Raw genomic sequence first — 26702 nt, forward strand, 5'->3', positions numbered from 1 at the left:
ATCATCACAATAATGTCAAAGGGCTTAACAGCCCTGGAAAACGCACACTAGTAACAAAAGACCTACATAGAATGGGGGGTGATATCATATTCTTACAAGAGACACACTTTGCGAAACAACACAAACCCAAATGGTATAATCGTTACTTTCCCACTGCCTATTTCGCCTCGGGCCCGACAAAAAAGGGGTAGGGATACTGGTTAGTGCAAAGATGCCCTTTCAGATGACACATACGAAGCGGGATCCTGATGGTAGATTCCTCATGCTTATGGGCAGCTTGCACGGAAGGCCGATAAAATTGGTAAACATATATACCCCCAATCACTCCTAATCCGCTTTCTTTAAGACAATAACCAATAGGCTACTCGAAACGCAGACTGGCATAACATTTCTGGGGGGAGACTTCAACACCCCTATGAACCCTGCCGTGGACACCTCGAGTGGCACTTCCAGCACTCCCCTGAGAGTAATAAAGAATCTAAACAATGCAATTAGGGATCTGGCCCTGCACGATATATGGCGTACTCTCCACCCTACAACTAGAAACTACACATTCTATTCGCACCACACAGGAAGTACTCCAGAATAGACTATCTTTTCACAGATACACTAGGACTCACAACCACCACCAGCTGTGCCATCAGGCCAATAACCTGGTCAGATCACGCCCCAGTGAGCTTCTCAGTACAGTGGCCTAACACACCAATCACGCCGTACATCTGGAAACTAGATGACACACTGCTTGATGATCCCATTATAAAGCCTGAGATACGCAAAACACTAATAGAGTACTTTGCACTAAACGCAATGGGCACTACGTCAAACACCACCAAATGGGAGACACATAAATGTGTCCTGAGGGGCGAGCTAATCAAATATAAAGCAAGAATAGTCAAACAGCATAGGGAGAGATAACAAGCACTGATAGCACAAGTTTCAGAGAAGGAAAATACTCACAAGCAGAACACTAGTGATATAACATTACAAAAGAACTACAGCAGGCTAGGACAGCTCTTTTGCACTTCCTACAGGAGGAGCGGCAGAGGCAGGCCCTAATCCTGCAACAAAAGTTTTTTGAACAAGAAGACAAGACAGGGAAACTGCTGGCCCGGGCAATAGCTTGGAAAAAGATTAGGTCATATGTACATACTCTAATGGATAACTAAGGCTTCGCTAAGGCAGACAGCAGGACGATCGCTAACACATTTAGGGAGTACTACAGTGCTCTCTATAATTTACAAACCCAGGACACGCTCCTGCAGACCTTCTGCTAAGAACCACACATGAGTCAATGATTTGCCAGTACATCACTGAAACGAACACACAAACACTATCCGGTGAGGAAACCGAGTCTCTATAACAAGAGAGGAGATATTGCTAGCAATTAAAGACTTGCCTACTGGAAAAAGCCCAGGACCAGATGGCTTTGGCCTGAAATATTATAAAATCTTCTCACACGAACTAACACCACGGTTACTAGACATATTTCACCAACTGCCAGACACACAAACTCTTCCCAAATCAATGCTATAAGCGCAGATCGCAGTTATACCAAAATCCGGCAAACCTCCCGACAGACCGGAAAATTATCAGCGCATATCCCTCCTGAACTCGGATGTTAAAATCCTAGCTAAAGTGCTCGCTAACCGGTTAAATAAATTACTACCCCAGTTGATATCCACTGATCAGGTCGGTTTTATCCCAGCCCGGGAAGCCAGAGATAACACGCTCAAAGTCTTACAATTGATCATCCACGCCAATGTTAATGCAATTCCCTTATCACTAGTCTCAACTGACACAGAAAAGGCGTTTGACCGGGTGAACTGGTCATTTATGCGCCATACCCTACAAAAATACGGATTCGGAACCAGATTTATTTATACTATATTTGCATTAAAATTCTGCTCCCACTGCTAGAGTTAGGGTAAATGGCACATTATCAGACGCCTTCTCAATAAATAACGGGACAAGAAAGGGATGTCCCCTGTCCCCACTCCTTTTTGCCCTTACCATAGAGCTGCTGGCTTGCAGGATCCGGGACAATACATCTATAAAAGGTATCACAGTGGGCAAGACAGAGCACAAAATCGCGATGTACGCAGATAATATCCTACTGACAATCTTCAACACTGTTCCGTCGCTTGCAGCAGCCCTCAAGGGGTTTGCGACGTATAGCAAGGTCTCAAATGTTCTACTCAGCCCCTCTAAAACAGAGATATTAAATATAACAGAGCCCAAAACCGCATTTGACAAACTTAGGCAACACTGCCCGATTAAAATAGCACCTACTTCCTTTAAATACCTGGGAATTACCCTTACGCCACAAGTTTGAGAACTGGTAGATATTAATTACAAGACAATCAGGGACAAAATAACAAGAGATCTCACAAGTTGGAGAAATAAAAGTATTTCTTGGCTAGGCCGCATTAGCGTGGTTAAAGGGACAGTAAACCTCAAAAATAATGTTATATAATTCTGCACATAGTGCAGAATTATATAACATTATATTATCGCAAACTTTATAAAACATAATATTCCATATGGTACAATACTTCCAATCTATAGATGAGAGTAAATCATTTCCTGCCACCGCACTAGTAGCCCATATAACATTAATCCCTAAACCTAATAAACCCCAAGATTTACCTAACAATTATCGCCCCATATCGTTACTGAATACCGACATTAAAATTTTTGCACGGATACTGGCTCATAGATTAAACGGAATCCTCCCTGACCTGATCCATTTGGACCAGGTCGGCTTTGTGCCAGGAAGAGAGGCGAAAGACAACACGGTCAGGGCCTTAAATTTAATACATTATGCTAAGCATAACAACATCTCCTCTGTCCTTTTGTCCACAGACGCGGAAAAGGCCTTTGACCGTGTTGCCTGGGACTTCATGCGAGCTACATTGACCCACATGGGTCTAGGCACAAAGATCCTTACCAGGATTTTCTCCCTATACTCCAACCCACCGCGAGAATATTAGTAAATGGCACTCTTTCCTCCCCATTTCAAATTAATAACGGAACACGCCAAGGATGTCCCCTATCCCCACTCCTATTCGCCTGTGTGATTGAAACATTGGCAACCGGGGTCAGACAAAACCCCCTGATAACAGGAATTACAATTAAGGACAGAAGTATGTTCTGTCTCTGTTTGCGATGACATGTTATTCACACTCACCGACCCCGAACGCTCAATTCCTCACTTATTAAACGAATTTAATTCCTTCAAATCCCTGTCCAATTTCGCAATAAACATGTCCAAATCAGAAATATTAAACATAAATATGTCAGGCCCCTCACTACTAGCCACACGAGAGATTTCCCCGTTCACCTGGTGCACTCATTCACTGAAATACTTGGGAGTACACTTGACCTCCTCACAAGAGGATATCTTCCACCTTAACTATATACCTGCTAAACACAATATAATACGTGATCTCTCATCGTGGGGATCCAAAAAGCTATTGTGGTTAGGTCGCATCGACACAATTAAAATGAACATATTCCCACGTATCTTATACCTACTTCAGACCTTACCAATACCCCTTCCCAAAACATACCTCCCGTCCCTCCAGAAAGCATTCAGCGACTTCATTTGGCGCCGTAGACCGCCCAGAATTAGTAAACAAACAATGCAAACTTCAAAAACACAAGGGGGCCTGGGAGTTCCAAACCTAGCAGCTTACCGTCAAGCTATCTTTCTGCAACGCCTAGTGGATTGGAACATCCATTTCAACCATAAAAGATGGGTCCCACTAGAGCATTTAATAATGAATAAGCCGCACCTGGGAAGGTTATGTTGGAGCAGCCCACATCTATTTAAATTAATTAGAACAGACAACCCAATGATACAGGAGACCCCTAAGGTCTGGGAACACACAATTAACACAACACACTACATCTCCTCCATACCCTCACCCATGACATCCCTAATCGAAAATGGGGGAATTCACGGTAAGGCCCTTCACCACACAATCCACCACAACAACTCTGAACAGAGACCTCGCAGTATACACACTAACCGAAAATGAATCCTTACTCTCACAAAATGAGTTAGTAAAAAAGGGGCTAAACTGTTTTGCTGACTGGTTCACTTACAGACAGACTGCCCACTTTATTACCACACACCCAGAATATGGGAACATGGTCAGGCCTTTAACCTCCTTTGAATCCCTGTGCACTCGCCCTCCCCCCCCTGAGACATACATTGTCCATCATCTATAAGATCTTAACTCACCACCCCCCCAGGACAAACTCCCCCTATATAGAAAGCTGGGAAAGAGATCTAGGAGTCATTATACTACCCCAAACAAGTAAACTGATGTTCCAAGCTACAAGAAGTCTTCAATCTCATCCTCCATTCTGGAGGTCAATTTTAAACTTTTGCACTGGTGGTATCTCACTCCGAAAAAACTACACCGCCTTTTTCGATCTCAAAGCAATAGATGCTGGCGATGCGGCCATGTAAATAGTGACACTGCCCATATGTGGTGGTGGTGCAATAGTATTCAAAACTTATGGAGGAGAGTCATCTCCGAGATAGAAATCATACTGGATACCCAATTGCCACTTGACCCCCTGATATGGCTTCTACACAAACCCCCCTCCACTCTCAAATATAAACCATACATTCACTTGTTTAAAATTATGACTAACGGAATCAAAGTCCTGATAGCTAAAATTGGAGGAGTAGAGAAGTTCCATCAGTTACCATGTGGATTAAAAAAGTTTCAGAACTCATAAAATTAGAAGAGTATTATTTCCTTAAAAATGATAAAATGGACTCTTACGCAGAGTTCTCTCATTTGTGGACTACCTACGTCCAAAACGAACACAAGTAAATCAAAGTTACACTACTAAGCCTAAACAAAGTCATAAGCGTAACATCCAAATTCATAACTTACTGGTAATGGGACCCTATACATTTCGACATCAACTACACAAACATCTGGGGCATGGGCGGACCGGGAGCCCTCACTCTTTTCTTCCTTCTTATTTTTTATTTTTTTTATTTTTTCCTTTCTTCCTTCTTTCCCCTCTCTCTCCTTTTTTAAATTATTCCACTATTTATGTAAATAAATATCATATCAGTCTTACATATTATCCACAAAACCTACAGTTATTATTGTAAATGGAAAACTGGAGCTGCGCCTCCACTCCATTGTATCTTTATTTTATATGCACAATAAAACTGTTTAAAAAAAAAAAAAAAAACATAATATTCCCTTTCAATTTTTTAAAACAACGGCTGTTTTACAGACCCGCTCTCTGTGCTCTTCTGAGCGGGTCTGTTTTTTTCACACAGCGCATCGGGCCAGCTGTATAGTCACAGCCCGGCTCGACCGCGCCATTATACACAGTGCAGCTCGCTCCTGCTGTCAGGACAGAGCAGGAGCGAGCTGCACTTAGTGTTATGGCGCGGTCGGGCCGGGCTGTGACTATACAGCTGGCCCGATGCGCTGTGTGAAAAAAACAGACCCGCTCAGAAGAGCACAGAGAGCGGGTCTGTTAAAACAGCCGTTGTTTTTAAAAAATTAAAAGGGAATATTATGTTTTATAAAGTTTGCACTATGTGCAGAATTATATAACATTATTTTTGAGGTTTACTGACACTTTAAGATGAATGTCCTGTCTAGGATCCTCTATATCCTCCAGACAATCCCGATATCCACATCCCACCTTTAGTTGCACCAAATGCAGGTGGCTATTGAAACATACTTTTGGAATGGATCAAACCCAGAATTCAGCGGAAGACACTATATCTCACTAGGGAGGGGGGAGGAGTGGAGTCCCTCACCTGGAGACATACCACAAAGCCATAAACTTGCAAAGACTAATAGAGTGGTGCCATAACACTAAAATAAAGCATGGACACAGATAGATGGGCAAGATACTGCAGAGAGGCAATGTTGGGTCGCTGGCGTGGGTGACAAAACCTGTCGCCCTAGAGTAATGGAGAACTACTTGCTCTGTGGGAGGTCTTCTCCATGTGGGACAAGCTGGTATGAGAAGAGACTTTTGTCTCCTCACAAAACTCTCCCCTGACTCCGATCAGGGAGAACCCGGATATAAGCTTAATACAGCAACCAGGACCCGCAATCAAACATACCCCCTAGCAGACTACAAACATAACACACGCTTTGCAGGATGGTAGGCTTAGATCTCAGACTGAACTGAAGCAGCGGGCAGCCTGACGTTCTCTTCATGGTAATGTATGGCACAGCTGACACACTTCTATACTACGCACGAAAGTAAAACCCCATTTCAGCAGGCAGAAAACTCAATTTGAAAATCTTTGTGTAGCAGGCCAACCCCCCAAAGCATCTCATCTCTAAAATTATACATAATGCTAATTTCGGGCGGGGGGGGGGGGGAGCTTTGCTTCCATCATTTGTGCACGCATGGCACAAGGAGTTAGAACACACAATTGACACTGAGGACTGGTATAAAATTTTCAAGAGAAACAAAAATGCATCGGTATCCGCTAGGATACAGGAAATGCACTATAAATTCCTTAGCCGGTGGTACCTCACCCCACATAGGCTTAGGAAAATCTATCCAACAATGAACGGGGAGTGTTGGAGGGGCTGCGGGGGAAGAGGGTACATTAATGCACGTTTGGTGGTCCTGCCCTGGGATTAGGTCCTTCTGGGACGAGGTGTTCACCGATATGGGTAGAATCCTTTGACTAACAATCCTGCCCAACCCAATCTACTATATCACGACCTCCCCAAAATGGAAGGGAAGCCAGCATATCACTTACTACTCCTGATGCTGGGTGCAGCCAAGGGGCTGGTACATAAGCTCTGGAAGATGACTCACGCACCAACCTTGCAAGAGTGAAGGATCAGAGTCGGGGATTTGCTACGACTGGAGTGACTTCCACTATAAGAAAACTGGGAAAATTACAACACATGAACTCATGCCACTCGCATGGGATGGCAAGGGTCTCTGACCCCGCCAAACTAACATTGAGCTGCGCACTGACGCTTCTGAACCCCACTACGCCTTATCCCCCTCCCATTTTTTTTTCTTCTCTCTCCTTCTTACTCCCCCTACTAGGACATCTTCCTGCCTCCCCCCACTCCTGTCCATTTACCTGCTCCCTTTCTTTACTTCACCTCTATACGTTTATTGCAATACCAGTAACACGTTGCTGATGAAATGTAAAATTAACGTATAACAAGCTCAAGGTGGTGGGCCTACAACCCCCACCTCTAAAACTTAATTATTCTTTGTATTATTTTACTTATATCCTTCATATCAACCAAGAACTTTAGTTGTATGATACGGCAGAACTACTACAGAGTCTATGCGTCAAAATTGATTATTATGCATTCTTCTGCCTTGATGTATTATGCTAAATCTTATAATAAAGCTTGTTAAAAAATAAATTCTGTAGTAAATTTTAGTTAATTAGAAATATTTTTTTTTTTAAATGTGTATTTCTTTAAATTGTGAAACCTAGGTTTCAAGTGATATTTGTGAAACTTAGGGTTTCAAGTAAAAAAAATTAAAGATATAAAAAGATGTGCTACCTAGGATTGGAGTAAATAGTTCACCCACTGTGAAGTCACATCTGCACTATGAGAAGGCTTGTGTTTTCTTAAGGTCACCTCACCCTGAATCCATACTAATACACCCAGAAAGGAGTTGTTGTCGTTATCAGTCAGCTGAAGAATGCAAAGCCCAGCCTGCCTATTTTGCACTCCTTTCAGTGCAAACACCTTTGTGAGTAGGCAATTGTTAGCATTTACCTATCCACATTTTCTTATCTTGGATAACTGCAATATGAGGCGCTCTTCTTTATCTCTTTTTTAGATCATGAATGAAAGTGCCCCTGTTTTTAATAGTATTTTTTAAAACCGTGCACTCATTCATTTTAACTTTACATTCACTTTTTAACTGACAGTTGTATATATCTTCCCTAAAACACATATAGCGCTTGTTCATAACTTTATACATTGTCCTGTTATATATTGAGAAGAGATACTACATTTTAAAAAAATGTTGAAACTAAACATTAAACCAGAGTATTGCAGAATAATTATAGAGAACAAAAAATTGTTCAATAATTTCAATACTTCCAAGGCAGGTATTTGATGCCTTTCTGTCTTAAAACTAATTTGTGATCAACAAAGATATTTAAACATTATGTTTGATCTAGTAAAAACAACACTAAAATATAGAATTCATCTCTGTTCAGAAGGTACTCTTGGAAATAGTGGAAATAGCAAATGCTAAGTAGTAACAACCAATAAGGAAACCAAAATGTATCATGTTTATCTGTGTGAAAACTAAAACAAAAAGAATGATATACAAACTGTGACTTGTTTGTCTGAAGAGATGGAATAGGTATGGCTAATCCAAATTTAACTAGGAGACGTTCGTATAGCAATCAAAGTGTTTATACGGTGGTTTACTGACCGGTTAGTGTTCTGAAAATTAAATACATAATTTGACCACACTATCATTTGAAATACCAACTAGTTGTTCTAGAATCACGCAAGTACAATAGACTATTCTGGTGAATAACTGGGCCTGTCAGTTTTCAAAAAGGACTGCATCACAGCCAAAGTCTCATCTACAGCGGATTCAAAAGTAATGCTGATCGCCACGGTGTATCTGAAATGCCTTTACCAAAACAACTGTCAATTTGGGGCTTTGTATGCGAGAATTACTACCAATATAGAATATAAATACTACACCAGAATAATTGCCCCATGTGTCCAGTGTGCTTATACATAACTATATATATATATATATATATTTAAATATTATATATATATATATATATATATTATATATATTATAATATATATATATATATATAGTCACGTTGATTGGAGTAGCCATGTTAGTCCAGAGATTTAGATATCAAAATAACAAGAGTATTGCATTGAGCAATGATACTTTTTTTATTGGACTAACTATACATTTATAAGATGACAAGCTTTCGGAAGAGTTCCTTCCTTTATCAAGTCTGAAGCAATACTAACCAATTCAATGGAATTTACAGATTGTATCTTAAAACACAGAATAGCTAAGAAGACAGTGCAGGGAGAGGAGGAGGTGTCGTAAAAATCATGAGGGGGGCTTAGGTAACAGGCAGACAGTGTCCAGTGTAGGAGAACAGACAGGGGAAATATATAGCGTTACATAGAGCATATACTGACATAAAGTTATATATCAACATTGAATCAAAATCTATAGAGATGTGAAATTGTATATACAGGGGAATACAAAAGTTAAGAAAAGACAAAAGTGTGGACATAGGCTTACCTGTGTACCTATGTAATAAAGAATGTGGAATATACAATGTAATTGACTAAATGAAAGTACATTACAAAAAATTTTGATAATGTGTTAAGAATCCAGAGTCCACATTTAGTCCAGAATTAAACAGGTTGAAGTGCATTATCATTTTCATTTCAAAGGTTTTTCTTTCCATGGTGTTATTGAAGTTGCCTCTGAGAATTTTGATTTTGAGGTTTTGGATGGAGTGGTCAGGTTGGGTGAAATGGTGACCAACAGGGGTGCAGTATTTTGTTTCACAGTGGTTTTTGATTGAGTGTCTGTGTAAGTTCATTCGAAGGTGCAGTTTTTGGCTTGTTTCTCCAATATAGCATCCCATTTCACATGCAGTGCAATGTATCATGTATACCACATTTGCAGATATACATGAATATGCCCCTTTAATGTTGTAAGATTTATTTATTGTGATTTACTGTGCTGCTTTCACAAACGTGTTGACACAGTTTGCAGCGAGCTTTATAGCAGCACTTGGTTCCATTCTGAGTGTTCTTTTTCTCAAGGGGTAGCTTCCTATGTACCAGTTTCTGCTTTAGGTTAGGTGCTTGTCTGTATGCCAGGATTGGGGGTTTTGGAAGATTTTTTTGAGTGTGGGATCCTCTAAGAGTAGTGGCTGTAAGTCTTTTATGATTTTTCGTATCCCTTCCACAGCGGGTTGTATTTGACTACTAGTGGTATACGTGATATATTTTTCTTCTCCCTGTATTGTAGTAAGTGTTCACGTGGGGTATTGAGGGCAGAGTTAATTTTTTTATTTATAATCCTTGTTTTGTAACCTCTTTTCTCTGAATGATTGGGACAATGTGATGAGGTGTTTGTCACGGTCCCTTGGTATCTGAACAAATTTCTGTGGTATCTTGTAGCTGACTGTAGATTATGGATTTTTTAATGTGATTGGGGTGGGAGCTGGAGCTGTGGAGGTAGCTGCATCTATCTGTTGGTTTCTGTATACAGATGAGTGCAGTTTGCCATTTGTGATGGATATTGTTGTATCCAGGAAGTTGACAACGTCTCTAGAAAAGTTCATTTTAAGCTTGATTGATGCATGAAATAGATTAAATGATTTATGAAAATGTTCAAGGTTTTTTTTCTCCTTCTGTCCATATGATGAAAATATCATCGATGTAGCGAAAGTATTGAATGGTTTGTGAGGGTGAGTGGCTAGGAATCTCTGTTCTAAGTCAGCCATGAAGAGGTTCTGCGCTACTGTGGTGCCATTTTGGTGCTTTCTTTCCTGCAACAGCCTTAACCAGACATATAGTGCTTCTACAGTCAGTAAACTTACAGAATTATACTTACTCACAATTATTTCATCTTCAACCACTCCATCTACTTACAAATCATGGGAACAGCCTTGGGCACCAAAATGGCACCCACAGTACGCAAACCCTCTTCATGGCTGACTTAGAACAGAGATTCCTAGCCACTCACCCTCACAACCATTCAAATACTTTCGCTACATCGATGATATTTTCATCATATGGACAGAAGGAGAAAAAAACCTTGAACATTTTCATAAATCATTTAATCTATTTCATGCATCAATCAAGCTTAAAATGAACTTTTCTAGAGACTGTGTCAACTTCCTGGATACAACAATAACCATCACAAATGGCAAACTGCACTCATCTGTATACAGGAAAACCAACAGATAGATGCAGCTACCTCCACAGCTCCAGCTCCCACCCCAATCACATTAAAAAATCCCATAATCTACAGTCAGGCTACAAGATACCACAGAATTTGTTCAGATACAAGGACCCGTGACAAACACCTCATCTCATTGTCCCAATCATTCAGAGAAAAAAGGTTACAAAACAAGGATTATAAATAAAAAATTAACTCTGCCCTCAATACCCCACGTGAAAACCTTACTACAATACAGGGAGAAAGAAAAATATATCACGTATACCACTAGTAGTCAAATACAACCCTGCTGTGGAAGGGATACGAAAAATCATTAAAAGACTTACAGCCACACTACTCTTAGAGGATCCCACACTCAAAAAATCTTTCACAAAACCCCCAATCCTGGCAATACAGACAAGCACCTAACCTAAAGCAGACAAACTGGTACTAGGAAAGCTACCCCTGAGAAAAAGAACACTCAGAATGGAACCAAGTGCCTGCTATAAAGCTCGCTGCAAACCTGTGTCAAACACGTTTGTGAAAGCTGCACAGTAAATCACAATAATAAGTCTTACAACATTAAAGGGGCATATTCATGTATATCTGCAAATGTGGTATACATGATACATTGCACTGCATGTGAAATGGGATGCTATATTGGAGAACAAGCCAAAAACTGCACTTCGAATGAACTTACACGACACTCAATCAAAAACCACTGTGAAACAAAATACTGCACCCCTGTTGGTCACCCATTTCACCCCAACCTGACCACTCCATCCAAAACCTCAAAATCAAATTCTCAGAGGCAACTTCAATAACACCATGGAAAGAAAAACCTTTGAATGAAATGATAATGCACTTCAACTGTCTTAATTCTGGACTAAATGTGGACTCTGGATTCTTAAACATTATCAAAATTTTTTGTAATGTACTTTCATTTAGTCAATTACATTGTATATTCCACATTCTTTATACATAGGTACACAAGGTAAGCCTATGTCCCACACTTTTGTCTTTTCTCTAACTTTTGTATTCCCCCTGTATATACAATTTCACATCTCTATAGATATTGATTCAATGTTGATATATAATTTATGTCAGTATATGCTCTATGTAACGCTATTTATTTCCCCTGTCTGTTCTCCTACACTGGACACTGTCTGCCTGTTACCTAAGCCCCCTCATGATTTTTTCGACACCTCCCTCCTCTCCCTGCAACTGTCTTCTTAGCTATTCTGTGTTTTAAGTTACAATCTGTAAATTCCAATGAATTGGTTAGTATTGCTTCAGACTTGATTAAAGGAAGGAACTCTTCCGAAAGCTTGTCATCTTATAAATGTATAGTTAGTCCAATAAAAAAAGTATCATTGTCAATGCAATACTCTCTTGTTATTTTGATATCTATATATATATATACACCACACATACATATATGAGAGAGAGAGCTTAATAAAACTAACAGATAAATATAGAGTGACAACACATAGCAAGTATAATGCAGATTACTTACTGTTGTGGTAAGCTGATATTCAATGTAACTTTTCAGACCATACATTTTGGATCCCTTTTAGGAACGGCTACAACACAGTCAAATGAAGTAGTTGGGTACAACCCACATTGGGCCATAATCCCCAATACTGCAAAGCATTAAAAAGATTGATTTGTACTTCTGACAATTTTTGCAAAAGTGGTGAAATCAATAGATGAATGTATAGTATTTCTAGTTAAACATTAGATTGGTTGATCTAATAACTTTACACAGCATTCTACTTGCTAAATAAAAAAATTCTAGTAGGCGTTCCCCAGTGCATTACAGTAAATAGCTGAATATAAAATTGATTTGTATTAAGTGAAAGTCAACCATAGCGTTTTTGAAATGCTAGGGTTGACTGTTGAAACAAATAAAGGGCAGTTTCATTCATGAAGTATAAGATACCTCATGCAGACAGTGCCTTTATTCTTTTCAACCGATTGCTGTTCTTAGCTGCTACGGCAGCCCACGGCCAAAAAATTTTTTTGCTAAGAGGTGATGTTTTCACTTCTTAGCCAATAGCCATGCGGTAAATCCGGTTTGGTGCCCATGGGAGCAGTTGTGTCATGAAGAAAAGTTAAATGCTGTCTCCCTGTTTTCTCTAACATGCAGTCATTTAGCAATACAAAGCAAACAAAAGAATGGCTCTATAACTTTAAAGAATGACTATTCAAACCCTTGCAACTTTGGGATTTTAATTTAATGTTTAAGCTGCAGGAGACCAGACAGATGAGCACCTACGTTCCCTGTGAAGGGAGGCGATTTAGCCGGGTGACTCCAAAAGGATCCAGTCTGCCATATTTGCATATTTATGTGCTATACCAAATGTGAGTGCATTTTTCCATCGACTTGTAGTGTTACATTGACTGTATTACGCTATGAGGTGCCTTTTATGATTTTTTTTCATAGGATTTTCAAGGTGGAAGGCCTGACACTTGAAGAGAGCTGCCTGAATTCTCACAGTTTACACAGACTGTTCCAATTGTTTCTTTTTTGACTGTTATTATATACCAATCTATAATATGGTAGTATTGGACTATTGTAGGCGCCCCAATTGGCACCAATTGATGTTATTGTAGCATAAGATTGAGTGTGTTTGTAATTGTACTTTTAAGTTTATTCATCGGGGACGATTTATCACATGTTGGACATGATTCACTGTGGCAAAAATGCCCGCCCCGACATCGCTAAATGCCGACAGCATACACTGTCGGCATTTAACATTGACCAAGCATTTCTGGTGAAATACTTGTGCAATGCCGGCCGCCCCCGCACATTCGCGGCCAATTGGACGCTAGCAGGGTGTGTCAATCATCCGGATCGTATATTGGAAAATAGCATTCCTGGATTTCAGTCACTGCCTGCAGGGGCTGTCTTCTACTTCGAGACAACAGCATGATGCGTTTTCAAATAATGTAAAAAGGTAATTATTAATAATTTCATGGTTTTACTACTCTCAAATTGATGTTTATAAGTTTAAAATACAGAGGACATTTTGTATTAACTGTTGGTTATGACCCTTTAACTATATGATGTCATTTGTAATGTCATATATGATGTAATCAAATGATGTAATCAAATGTAAGGTGGTCCTCAGTTTAAGCTCAGAATTCTCTGTTTCTAAATTTGCTAAAGAATAACAATGCATACATTTCCTAGATTTTATATATTTAAACAATAATTTAAACATATGCATTTACAAGGCATTTGCCACTAAATACATGATATGTAAACAAAAAGATACTTTCTTGCTCTGAAGATCAGAGAATTTCTTGCTCCTTTTATTATGAAAAAAGCTGAATCCTGGCACTATCTTATAAATGAGAATAGCATGAGCTTGGTTTTTGCATTTTTTATGATTTTGATGATAATTAGAATATAATTAAAATACAGAGAGGAACATGAGTTCCAAACAGTAATCTGCTAATTATCAATAGTGTAAAGGGCTGGCCTAAATTTTCTGAAAACAGAAAAGGCTTCCAAATGTGCCATCCTGTGAATTATTTAAAGTGATGGTAAACCTCAACTAATCAAATGCCATATATTTAATCTTTTCCATTAAAAAAAGTATACGTGTACCTTTTCTGTTTCTAATTCATCTGTTAAAAAGTTAAATTAGTGCATATAATAATGCTTCTATTGCTATGTTATGCCGGCCCACTTGGATGAACTCTTTTTTTTTTAATGACAATTCTAGTAAACATCCAATCAGCGTGTGTGTCATTTGACAATCTTTAAGTCCCTTTAAAGCCCTTAGAAAGTCTATGTAGAGAGTGGATTTGACTGCTCTATACATCACAACGCACACAAAAAAGGAAATCAAGGGGGCGGAGGAACAGACATTACCAATTAGGATTATAAATCTTTTAATTATAAAAAAAAATATACACTATTTAAAAAAAAAATAATTATGATGTTTTACTTGCAAACTAATATATTATATATCACTTTAAACATCAGTGCTAGAATGTCTGTGCACCTTCTGTGCTTTTTTTTTTTTTTTTTTTTTTTAAAGAAGCAAGGAAGATTTTTTTAATTAAAGTAAAGCTTTACAGTCTTTTAAGATACTCAACTTTAATAGGAAGTTAGATGGTTAACAGTTTTAAATTGTATCAACTATAAAGAAAATATTAGTTGTATAAGTAGAATTGTCATTTTTAAAGGGACAGTCAACACCAGAATTGTTGTTGTTTTAAAAGATAGATAATCCCTTAATTACCCATTCCCCAGTTTTGCATAACCAACCCAGTTATTATTATACAAGTTTTACCTCTGTAATTACCTTGTATCTAAGACTCAGCAGACTGCCCCCTTATTTCAGTTCTTTTGACAGACTTGCATTTTATCCAATCAGAGCTGTCTCCATGGTAAATTCACGTGCATGAGCTCAATGTTATCTATATGAAACACATGAACTAATGCCCTCTAGTGGTGAAAACGATCAAAATGCATTTAGATTAGAGGAGGCCTTCAAGGTCTAAGAGATTAGCATATGAACCTCCTAGGTTTAGCTTTCAACTAAGAATACCAAGAGAACAAAGCAAAATTGGTGATAATAGTAAATGGGAAAGTTGTTTAAAATTGCATGCCCTATGTGAATCAAGAACGTTTTTTTTGGACTTGACTGTCCCTTTAAGCAACATTTTATACGCACTCATTACTATTTCGCATTTATCATTCATCTAAAGCGCCAGAAGTGTGAGATGTGCTAGAGACTTGACGTTTTTTTCATTATCACAAATTTATAGGGACAGTCTACTTGAAATTTGTTATTGTTTAAAAAGATAGATAATCCCTTTATTACCCATGCCCCAGTTTTGCATAACCAACACTGATATGAATACACTATACAAACTAATTAACTTGCTAACTGGTTTAAAAATGCAGGTGGCAATAGCGAGAGAACTGTACATATTATCAAATTCTAAAGTCATGAAAAGTACAAAATAATAATATACAAATCATAAGTTATAAAGCTTATATTTAAGGCATACATTTTGAAACCAGAGGAAAGTTTTAAAAAAAAGTATCCACATTGATTTGTTAGTTAAATTCAATTTCAATAACACCTGTAAGACTGCAACTGCACTTTTACAATTGGCCTGCGCCCACCCACTCTTTTCCTGAATTTTGCAAGAGGATTTCTATTATGCCATTAAAAATTCATCAATAAATGTCCATGGAAAAACTAATCTGTCAAATCAGATTAGCTTTTGTATTTTCAGCACCAGGGAAAGTAAGATCAAAATGTGTTTCTATGAGAAAAGAGACTGTAACAAAACAGTTCTGGAAGTCTGATTAGTTTCAACATGCTAAATACGCAAGTTTCTGCAAATGTTTCACGATTTGTCCCCTTAATAAGTACTACATTGTCAGCCTATTTTAAAAGCGGTGCTGGATGTATGTTAAATGTTGGGTTATGTGGAATTGTTTAAAGGGACACTGTACGATAAAATTTTATTCCCCTTAATGTATTTTCATATGTCTTGTTATACCTTCTGTAGAGTATTAAATGTATGGCAAATGCTTACTTTATGTTTATTTTTGTATTTCAAATAGCTAGATTTTCTCATTAAAACAAGTACCTGTTCTCAAGGGCATGCCCAGAAAAATGGACTGAGCACACAGGCAAAGCAAATCTACCAATATTATGTGTCTATACACACAGCCCAACTAGTGATATTGTCTCCTGTTTATGTAACTTTTCAACAAAGAATATGTTTGCTGTTCATATTTTCAGTATAGGTGTCTGTTTTAAAAAAAACAAAACTGCTATTTCAAATAACAAAATAAAAATAAATGATGTTAGCAAACAATGAAACACCAGCAGGTAAAATTGACTATTGTGTACATATTAAAGTAAAGAACATTATATATCTTTAAATAACCATTAACAGTGTTCTCAAATCTAAATATATTTAGTGGCTGTGTAAAAAGTTTGTTTATGCAGCATTGTGTCATTTAACTTCAAGTGAAGACAAAATGGATATTGCCAAACTGGTGATGAATTATGGTTTAATACTTTTCAAAGTATTGGAACACAAAGCATTTGAGAGCAGGACATAATACTGCAATTGTAATAGTAACAGAAATACATGCTGCCATTTATCACAGAGTGGGGGAAAAAAAAACTTACTATAATTTGGATTTTCTCTTTGGATTTCACTAGCTGCTTAGCTAATAGATACTGTTCAACTCCAGATTTACCAAATCCAGGAAATCTATTGAAGAAAAAATAAAAATAAATTGATGTCTTAGAATTATGTCTTGTTAGGATTTTGAAAGATTTTTTTCAGAAGGAATAGGAACTACATTGTGCAACTGGCTTCTGACATCTAACATTAAAATGAATATGTAACCCAAAAACTACAGATTATTACCATTTTCTATACAAGAGGAAAAAGTAATAGAGCTGACATTACGTAAATCATGAAAACTGTTCAGTCTCAAAAAACCCTAATGTATTTTCAGACACAATTACAGAAAAAATATCACTTAATGGATAATATACACCAATTTTCATAAAACTGCATGTAATAGACACTACTATAAAGAAGAATATTAGAGATACTGATATAAAATCCTATTAAAAATGTACTTAGCTCCTAATTTAGCACTGTTGATGAGGTTAGGTTAGGACATTAATTTAAATGGGCTGTGAAAGCAAGAAAAGCATATGAAAAGATCTATTACACAAGTTGAAATTTGTAGACATTAGTATACATCTATAACTTTGGGGTTTGGTTAGGAGTCTGAAATTCAGCACAATGTTATTAAAAAAAATAAGCAAAACTATACATTTTTACAAAAACACCTCCAGATGGGCTATATAAATGGATCATCTACAAAACATTTATACAAAAACAAATTTAGTGTACAATATCCCTTTAATTAGTGTCTGACAGCTTAAAAAATATTGGATGAATAATGAAGCTGCTTTGGCTTGAGACTTCAACCTACATTTACCTCAATTATTGGGCGTTATGATGTAATGCATTCTAAAATCGTATGGTATTATGTGTGTTGCACTTATTCCTATTTTCTGTCAAATTTCCATTCTGACTTGTTTGTATTGCTTGAGAGTTACTGAGAGTATCAAACTATACAGTAATAATTGCAAGACATTTCAGATCTACAGCTCTGTCATTGAACAAGATACATGTTGGTACTATACATGAGAAGTTAGTTACTTCATCTCACCCATGGCAACAGTTTTAATCAACGGGCAAACTAATCTTTCCAAATGATTTAACAAATACTCAAAAAATTATTAGGGAGCACAAACGAAATTGAATTTCACATAACATACACAAGCATACCTAGGTAGGCTCTACAGCAGCAATGTATTACTGGGAGATAGCTGCTGATTGGTAGCTTCACTTCTATGCCATTTTTTTTTGTCAATGGCTCAGCTAACTCCCAGTAATGCATTGCTGCTCCGTCAACAAAGGATACAAATTTTTAGTAAATGGATCCGCTCTACTGTACTCTCGATTGGCGAAGTCAGGAAATTATTGATAAAGTCTGCAATAACAGCGGCTTATGACTAGATTAGAAATGGGGAGAGATGACTCCTTTGCCAGGATCTGGAGTGACTTTGCTTACTATCAAGGAAGAGATTTTATATTACATGTAGAACAAATTATTAACACCCAAATATATTAGGGGAAGATAGAGGAAAGGGTAGGGGGGGTTAGCAGGGTCTTAATATGCCCTGTGTGTGTTTTTTTTTCTCTCTCAGAGGAAGAGAGGTATGTATTATTGTTGAGGTCACTTGATTTAATAAATAATATTATATATATTTGATCTGAAAACGAGTCTGCTATATGAATCTTAATGTTAATATTTTGAGAAAGAGCTATAGTTGTCTGTATGCAACTTCTGTCTTTGGGAGTAGTAACTCCATTATTTGTATCGCTCTTTATATATATATATGTACTGTCTTTTGTAAAAATTAAAATAAATTAAAAAAACAAAAAAAACAAAGGATACCAAAAGAATGAAGCAAATCTGATAATCAAAATAAATTGGACATTTGTTTAAAATTGTATGCTCTAACTGAAGCATTAAAGAAAAAAAAAGGGTTTTATGTCCCTTTAATTCAATTAGTACAACAATGGGCTTGACAAACCTTGGCCGAACAATTACTCTTACATGTTTTCTTTCCATTTATTTTCTTATATCACTATATATAAAATCCTGCTTCCCCTTTATGGATACAATCTCTTTAGTGTGTGTGTATTTTGTTTCCTTGGTTTTGACCTGGCCAATGAAGTTAGTTGTAAATGTGCACATCTAAGCAATAATTCTAAAGCATGTAGAAGAGTTAAGTAATCTGACACATACTTGAGTAAGATAAGTTAGTTGAGTATGAAGTATGCACTCTAGTTACTCTGTGGTGGGAACAGAAAATGCACAATTTTAAAAAGGTAAATAATAGAAAAAATTTGCCAAATTAATAATTAATTTTATATGGCATAGTTTTTTTTAATATGCTTAATTACACATTCTTTAGGAGGGGATAATTTCAAGTTTAAAATCCCATTAATGCTATTGAAGTCTCGCTAAACAAGATTGAAGGCATATACATAATATTATGCCACAGAGATGTTCTACGGGGATAAAATGACACAGTAGAGCGTGCTTAATTTAGAACTAATGTAGGTCAAAACCTCAAATAGTTTTTAAGAAATGATAGATTGCTAGACCCATGCAGTAATGCAAAATACAAGGAATAAAAAATGCACCAAAAAAGCATGCTAAGACCCTCCTTTATTATTAATTGTTTTTCTAATATAAATAAATAACTAAAATCTTACACAGACATGCCAGCCAACCTTGTAAAGGGGAAAGCATACTGACACTAAAAACAGACTTACATGTTTATGTGTAATCGTCTTGATTTTTGTTATAAAGTGAGAGCGTAAATCCCTCCTTAGCTTAATTTTAATTTAGCACAAAGAGTTTCCTACTGTGCTGAAGAGCAGCCATTCTATGAACTGTGGCTTTGTAAGATATTAGAATGGAATATGTTTGCCACTCCTGAGGCATTTGGACTTCCACAATAAACAGAATTTATGCTTACCTGATAAATTACTTTCTCCAACGGTGTGTCCGGTCCACGGCGTCATCCTTACTTGTGGGATATTCTCTTCCCCAACAGGAAATGGCAAAGAGCCCAGCAAAGCTGGTCACATGATCCCTCCTAGGCTCCGCCTTCCCCAGTCATTCGACCGACGTAAAGGAGGAATATGCATAGGAGAAATCATATGATACCGTGGTGACTGTAGTTAGAGAAAATAATTCATCAGACCTGATTAAAAAACCAGGGCGGGCCGTGGACCGGACACACCGTTGGAGAAAGTAATTTATCAGGTAAGCATAAATTCTGTTTTCTCCAACATAGGTGTGTCCGGTCCACGGCGTCATCCTTACTTGTGGGAACCAATACCAAAGCTTTAGGACACGGATGATGGGAGGGAGCAAATCAGGTCACCTAGATGGAAGGCACCACGGCTTGCAAAACCTTTCTCCCAAAAATAGCCTCAGAAGAAGCAAAAGTATCAAATTTGTAAAATTTGGTAAAAGTGTGCAGTGAAGACCAAGTCGCTGCCTTACATATCTGATCAACAGAAGCCTCGTTCTTGAAGGCCCATGTGGAAGCCACAGCCCTAGTGGAGTGAGCTGTGATTCTTTCAGGAGGCTGCCGTCCGGCAGTCTCATAAGCCAATCGGATGATGCTTTTAAGCCAAAAGGAGAGAGAGGTAGAAGTTGCTTTTTGACCTCTCCTTTTACCAGAATAAACAACAAACAAGGAAGATGTTTGTCTGAATCCTTTGTAGCCTCTAAATAGAATTTTAGAGCACGAACTACGTCCAAATTGTGCAACAAACGTTCCTTCTTTGAAACTGGATTCGGACACAAAGAAGGCACAACTATCTCCTGGTTAATATTTTTGTTAGAAACAACTTTCGGAAGAAAACCAGGTTTAGTACGCAAAACCACCTTATCTGCATGGAACACCAGATAAGGAGGAGAACACTGCAGAGCAGATAACTCTGAAACTCTTCTAGCAGAAGAAATTGCAACCAAAAACAAAACTTTACAAGATAATAACTTAATATCTACGGAATGTAAGGGTTCAAACGGAACCCCTTGAAGAACTGAAAGAACTAAATTGAGACTCCAAGGAGGAGTCAAAGGTTTGTAAACAGGCTTGATTCTAACCAGAGCCTGAACAAAAGCTTGAACATCTGGCACAGCCGCCAGCTTTTTGTGAAGTAAAACAGATAAAGCAGAAATCTGTCCCTTCAAAGAACTTGCAGATAATCCTTTCTCCAAACCCTCTTGTAGAAAGGATAGAATCTTAGGAATTTTTATCTTGTTCCATGGGAATCCTTTCGATTCGCACCAACAGATATATTTTTTCCATACTTTATGGTAAATTTTTCTAGTTACAGGCTTTCTAGCCTGAATAAGAGTATCAATGACAGAATCTGAGAACCCACGCTTTGAGAAAATCAAGCGTTCAATCTCCAAGCAGTCAGTTGGAGTGAGGCCAGATTCGGATGTTCGAACGGACCTTGAACAAGAAGGTCCCGTCTCAAAGGTAGCTTCCATGGTGGAGCCGATGACATATTCACCAGGTCTGCATACCAAGTTCTGCGTGGCCACGCAGGAGCTATCAAGATCACCGAAGCCCTCTCCTGATTGATCCTGGCTACCAGCCTGGGAATGAGAGGAAACGGTGGGAATACATAAGCTAGGTTGAAGGTCCAGGGCGCTACTAGTGCATCTACTAGAGTCGCCTTGGGATCCCTGGATCTGGACCCGTAGCAAGGAACCTTGAAGTTCTGACGAGACGCCATCAGATCCATGTCTGGAATGCCCCATAATTGAGTTATGTGGGCAAAGATTTCCGGATGGAGTTCCCACTCCCCCGGATGAAATGTCTGACGACTCAGAAAATCCGCTTCCCAATTTTCCACTCCTGGGATGTGGATTGCAGACAAGTGGCAGGAGTGAATCTCCGCCCATTGAATTACTTTGGTCACTTCTTCCATCGCCAGGGAACTCCTTGTTCCCCCCTGATGGTTGATATATGCAACAGTCGTCATGTTGTCTGATTGAAACCTTATGAATTTGGCCTTTGCTAGTTGAGGCCAAGCCTTGAGAGCATTGAATATCGCTCTCAGTTCCAGAATGTTTATCGGGATAAGAGATTCTTCCCGAGACCATAGACCCTGAGCTTTCAGGGGTTTCCAGACCGCGCCCCAGCCCACCAGACTGGCGTCGGTCGTGACAATGACCCACTCTGGTCTGCGGAAGCTCATCCCTTGAGACAGGTTGTCCAGGGTCAGCCACCAACGGAGTGAATCTCTGGTCCTCTGATCTATTTGGATCGTCGGGGACAAGTCTGTATAATCCCCATTCCACTGTCTGAGCATGCACAGTTGTAATGGTCTTAGATGAATTTGCGCAAAAGGAACTATGTCCATTGCCGCAACCATCAAACCTATTACTTCCATGCACTGCGCTATGGAAGGAAGAAGAACAGAATGAAGTACTTGACAAGAGCTTAGAAGTTTTGATTTTCTGGCCTCTGTCAGAAAAATCTTCATTTCTAAGGAGTCTATTATTGTTCCCAAGAAGGGAACTCTTGTTGACGGGAATAGAGAACTTTTTTCTACGTTCACTTTCCACCCGTGAGATCTGAGAAAGGCTAGGACAATGTCCGTATGAGCCTTTGCTTGTGGCAGAGACGACGCTTGAATCAGTATGTCGTCCAAGTAAGGTACTACTGCAATGCCCCTTGGCCTTAGCACCGCTAGAAGGGACCCTAGTACCTTTGTGAAAATTCTTGGAGCAGTGGCTAATCCGAATGGAAGTGCCACAAACTGGTAATGCTTGTCCAGAAAGGCGAACCTTAGGAACCGATGATGTTCCTTGTGGATAGGAATATGTAGATACGCATCCTTTAAATCCACCGTGGTCATGAATTGACCTTCCTGGATGGTAGGAAGAATTGTCCGAATGGTTTCCATTTTGAACGATGGAACCCTGAGAAATTTGTTTAGGATCTTGAGATCCAAAATTGGCCTGAATGTTCCCTCTTTTTTGGGAACTATGAACAGATTGGAGTAAAACCCCATCCCTTGTTCTCCTAATGGAACAGGATGAATCACTCCCATTTTTAACAGGTCTTCTACACAATGTAAGAATGCCTGTCTTTTTATTTGGTCTGAAGACAATTGAGACCTGTGGAACCTTCCCCTTGGGGGTAGTTCCTTGAATTCCAGGAGATAACCTTGAGAAACTATTTCTAGTGCCCAAGGATCCTGAACATCTCTTGCCCAAGCCTGAGCGAAGAGAGAGAGTCTGCCCCCCACCAGATCCGGTCCCGGATCGGGGGCCAGCATCTCATGCTGTCTTAGTAGAGGTAGCAGGCTTCTTGGCCTGCTTACCTTTGTTCCAGCCTTGCATCGGTCTCCAGGCTGGCTTGGTTTGAGAAGAATTACCCTCTTGCTTAGAGGATGTAGAATTTGAGGCTGGTCCGTTTCTGCGAAAGGGACGAAAATTTGTTTTATGTTTAGCCTTAAAAGACCTATCCTGAGGAAGGGCGTGGCCCTTTCCCCCAGTTATGTCTGAAATAATCTCTTTCAAGTCAGGGCCAAACAGCGTTTTCCCCTTGAAAGGGATGTTAAGCAATTTGTTCTTGGAGGACACATCCGCTGACCAAGACTTTAGCCAAAGCGCTCTGCGCGCCACAATAGCAAAACCTGAATTTTTCGCCGCTAATCTAGCTAATTGCAAAGTGGCGTCTAAGGTAAAAGAGTTAGCCAATTTAAGTGCTTGAACTCTGTCCATAACCTCCTCATAAGAACTTGTCCATCTTACATAATTTCTCTGGAATGACCAAATTGTCACAATCATCCAGAGTAGATAACACCTCCTTAAGCAGAGCGCGGAGATGTTCCAATTTAAATTTGAATGTAATAACGTCAGGTTCAGCTTGTTGAGAAATTTTTCCTGAATCTGAAATTTCTCCCTCAGACAAAACCTCCCTGGCCCCTTCAGACTGGTGTAAAGGCATGTCAGAACCATTATCATCAGCGTCCTCATGCTCTTCAGTATCTAAAACAGAGCAGTCGCGCTTTCGCTGATAAGTGGGCATTTTGGCTAAAATGTTTTTAATAGAATTATCCATTACAGCCGTTAATTGTTGCATAGTAAGGAGGATTGGCGCACTAGATGAACTAGGGACCTCCTGAGTGGGCAAGACTGGTGTAGACACAGAAGGAGATGATGCAGTACCATGCTTACTCCCCTCACTTAAGGAATCATTTTGGGCAACATTATTATCAGTGGCATCATTGTCCCTACTTTGTTTGTCACATTCATCACATATATTTAAATGGAGAGGAACCTTGGCTTCCGAACATACAGAACATCGTCTATCTGATGGTTCAGACATGTTAATAGGCATAAACTTGATAACAAAGCACAAAAAACGTTTTAAAATAAAACCGTTACTGTCACTTTAAATTTTAAGCTGAACACACTTTATTACTGAATATGTGCAAAAGTATGAAGGAATTGTTCAAAATTCACCAAAATTTCACCACAGTGTCTTAAAGCCTTAAAAGTATTGCACACCAAATTTGAAAGCTTTAACTCTTAAAATAACGGAACCGGAGCCGTTTTTACATTTAACCCCTATACAGTCCCTGGTATCTGCTTTGCTGAGACCCAACCAAGCCCAGAGGGGAATACGATACCAAATGACGCCTTCAATAAGCTTTTTCAGTGGATCTGAGCTCCTCACACATGCATCTGCATGCCTTGCTTCTTAAAAACAACTGCGCATTAGTGGCGCGAAAATGAGGCTCTGCCTATGACTAGAAAAGGCCCCCAGTGAAAAAGGTGTCCAATACAGTGCCTGCCGTTTTTTTAACAGAATTCCCAAGATTAAAATAACTCTTCAAAGTTATAAACCATTAAATATGCTTATAAAGTAATCGTTTTAGCCCAGAAAAATGTCTACCAGTCTTTAAAGCCCTTGTGAAGCCCTTTATTCTTATATTTAAAACTAAGAAAATGGCTTACCGGATCCCATAGGGAAAATGACAGCTTCCAGCATCACCAAGTCTTGTTAGAAATGTGTCATACCTCAAGCAGCAAAAGTCTGCTCACTGTTTCCCCCAACTGAAGTTAATTAATCTCAACAGTCCTGTGTGGAAACAGCCATCGATTTTAGTAACGGTTGCTAAAATCATTTTCCTCTTACAAACAGAAATCTTCATCTCTTTTCTGTTTCAGAGTAAATAGTACATACCAGCACTATTTTAAAATAACAAACTCTTGATTGAAGAATAAAAACTACATTTAAACACCAAAAAACTCTTAGCCATCTCCGTGGAGATGTTGCCTGTGCAACGGCAAAGAGAATGACTGGGGAAGGCGGAGCCTAGGAGGGATCATGTGACCAGCTTTGCTGGGCTCTTTGCCATTTCCTATTGGGGAAGAGAATATCCCACAAGTAAGGATGACGCCGTGGACCGGACACACCTATGTTGGAGAAAATATTGTACAGCTATTAGAGCCTTATATTCTAACCCAAGCGCTAAAGTTTGCGGTGTTGGCTTCTACTCACTGACTATTTCTATCAAAATTAGTACTAGGCAGGGGTGACTGCTCTCCCCCATCTTATTTGTCCTACGGACCCTCGCGGTTGCTATTAGAAAATCTCATGATATTCATGGGATACTGCTCCATGACACAAATAAAAAATTAGCTCTCTTTGCGGACCACCTGACCCTGTTCATTACAGATCCTGAGACATCTCTCCTGGAGCAATTTAGGCGTATATCATATTATAAACTTATTATTCAAAAAACAGAAGTGTACCCCTTGGGATTATCCCAACTAACAATTATGTTAAACTATGTTATAGCTTTAAGTGGTCCATAGATGGACTTAAACATCTAGGATTCATTCTCTCTCGCAACTTGGCCTTTATTGCTAAAATTATTTTTCCCTGCTTTGTTAACTTAGATGCAAATCTTGAAGAGATTTGAAGAGATCTCTTGGTATGGTAGGGTTGCAGCAGTGAAGATGATGCAATTACCTAAGTTTGTATTTTAAGCTGCCGGTGTCACTCCTAAATGAATTTCAAGCAGTTATTAATAGATATATCTGGAATGGCAAGAAGCCTAGAATTGATGCCCCACTATTTCAATTTAAGCCTGAGTTTGGAGGTCTTGGCCTCCCAAATGTTTGATTATGATATGAGATAATTACTCATGTATCAGCTTGGGATTCTGCCCTGTCCTTGTCCCACTGGTTCAAAAAGAGCAGGCTTCCCTTCTTGCTTATGTTAAGTTGGATGATCTTCAATTGCTTCTGCCCCACTGTGCGTCTTTTGTATAAAATAATATTATATATTATATATAATAGTTAGTCAATGCAGAGATTGCTGTTTCAAACTTAGGCACCACTACAAGGTAGCAACTCACCCGTCGCCGATTGATCCTCTCAGAGGCTTGTCATAAAGCCTCCTCCAAATGAGAATTAGATTTTGGGCTGAGGTCGCTAATGTCACTGCTAATTTTATTTACAAAGCTCTGCCATTTTGACTCAAGAAGACCTTCTAAAACTCACAGCCCTCATGAAAGACTGGGGCTTCTTTTCTACCCCCCCCCTTTACTTTGTGGGAGGT

General features: G+C 38.8%; 1 protein-coding gene across 1 annotated transcript in view; it reads right to left on the bottom strand.

Annotated features, from left to right (window-relative positions):
* SNX9 (sorting nexin 9) overlaps nucleotides 1-26702 on the bottom strand; it is a 470387-nt gene that overhangs the window by 172083 nt on the left and 271602 nt on the right. The window contains 7 exon segments of the mRNA XM_053710947.1: nucleotides 8340-8406; nucleotides 8409-8423; nucleotides 8426-8447; nucleotides 12464-12522; nucleotides 12525-12561; nucleotides 12563-12590; nucleotides 17122-17205. Coding sequence (XP_053566922.1) covers nucleotides 8340-8406; nucleotides 8409-8423; nucleotides 8426-8447; nucleotides 12464-12522; nucleotides 12525-12561; nucleotides 12563-12590; nucleotides 17122-17205 — 312 coding nt within the window.

This window comes from Bombina bombina, chromosome 4, assembly GCF_027579735.1.
Source record: "Bombina bombina isolate aBomBom1 chromosome 4, aBomBom1.pri, whole genome shotgun sequence".
Classification (NCBI taxonomy): domain Eukaryota; kingdom Metazoa; phylum Chordata; class Amphibia; order Anura; family Bombinatoridae; genus Bombina; species Bombina bombina.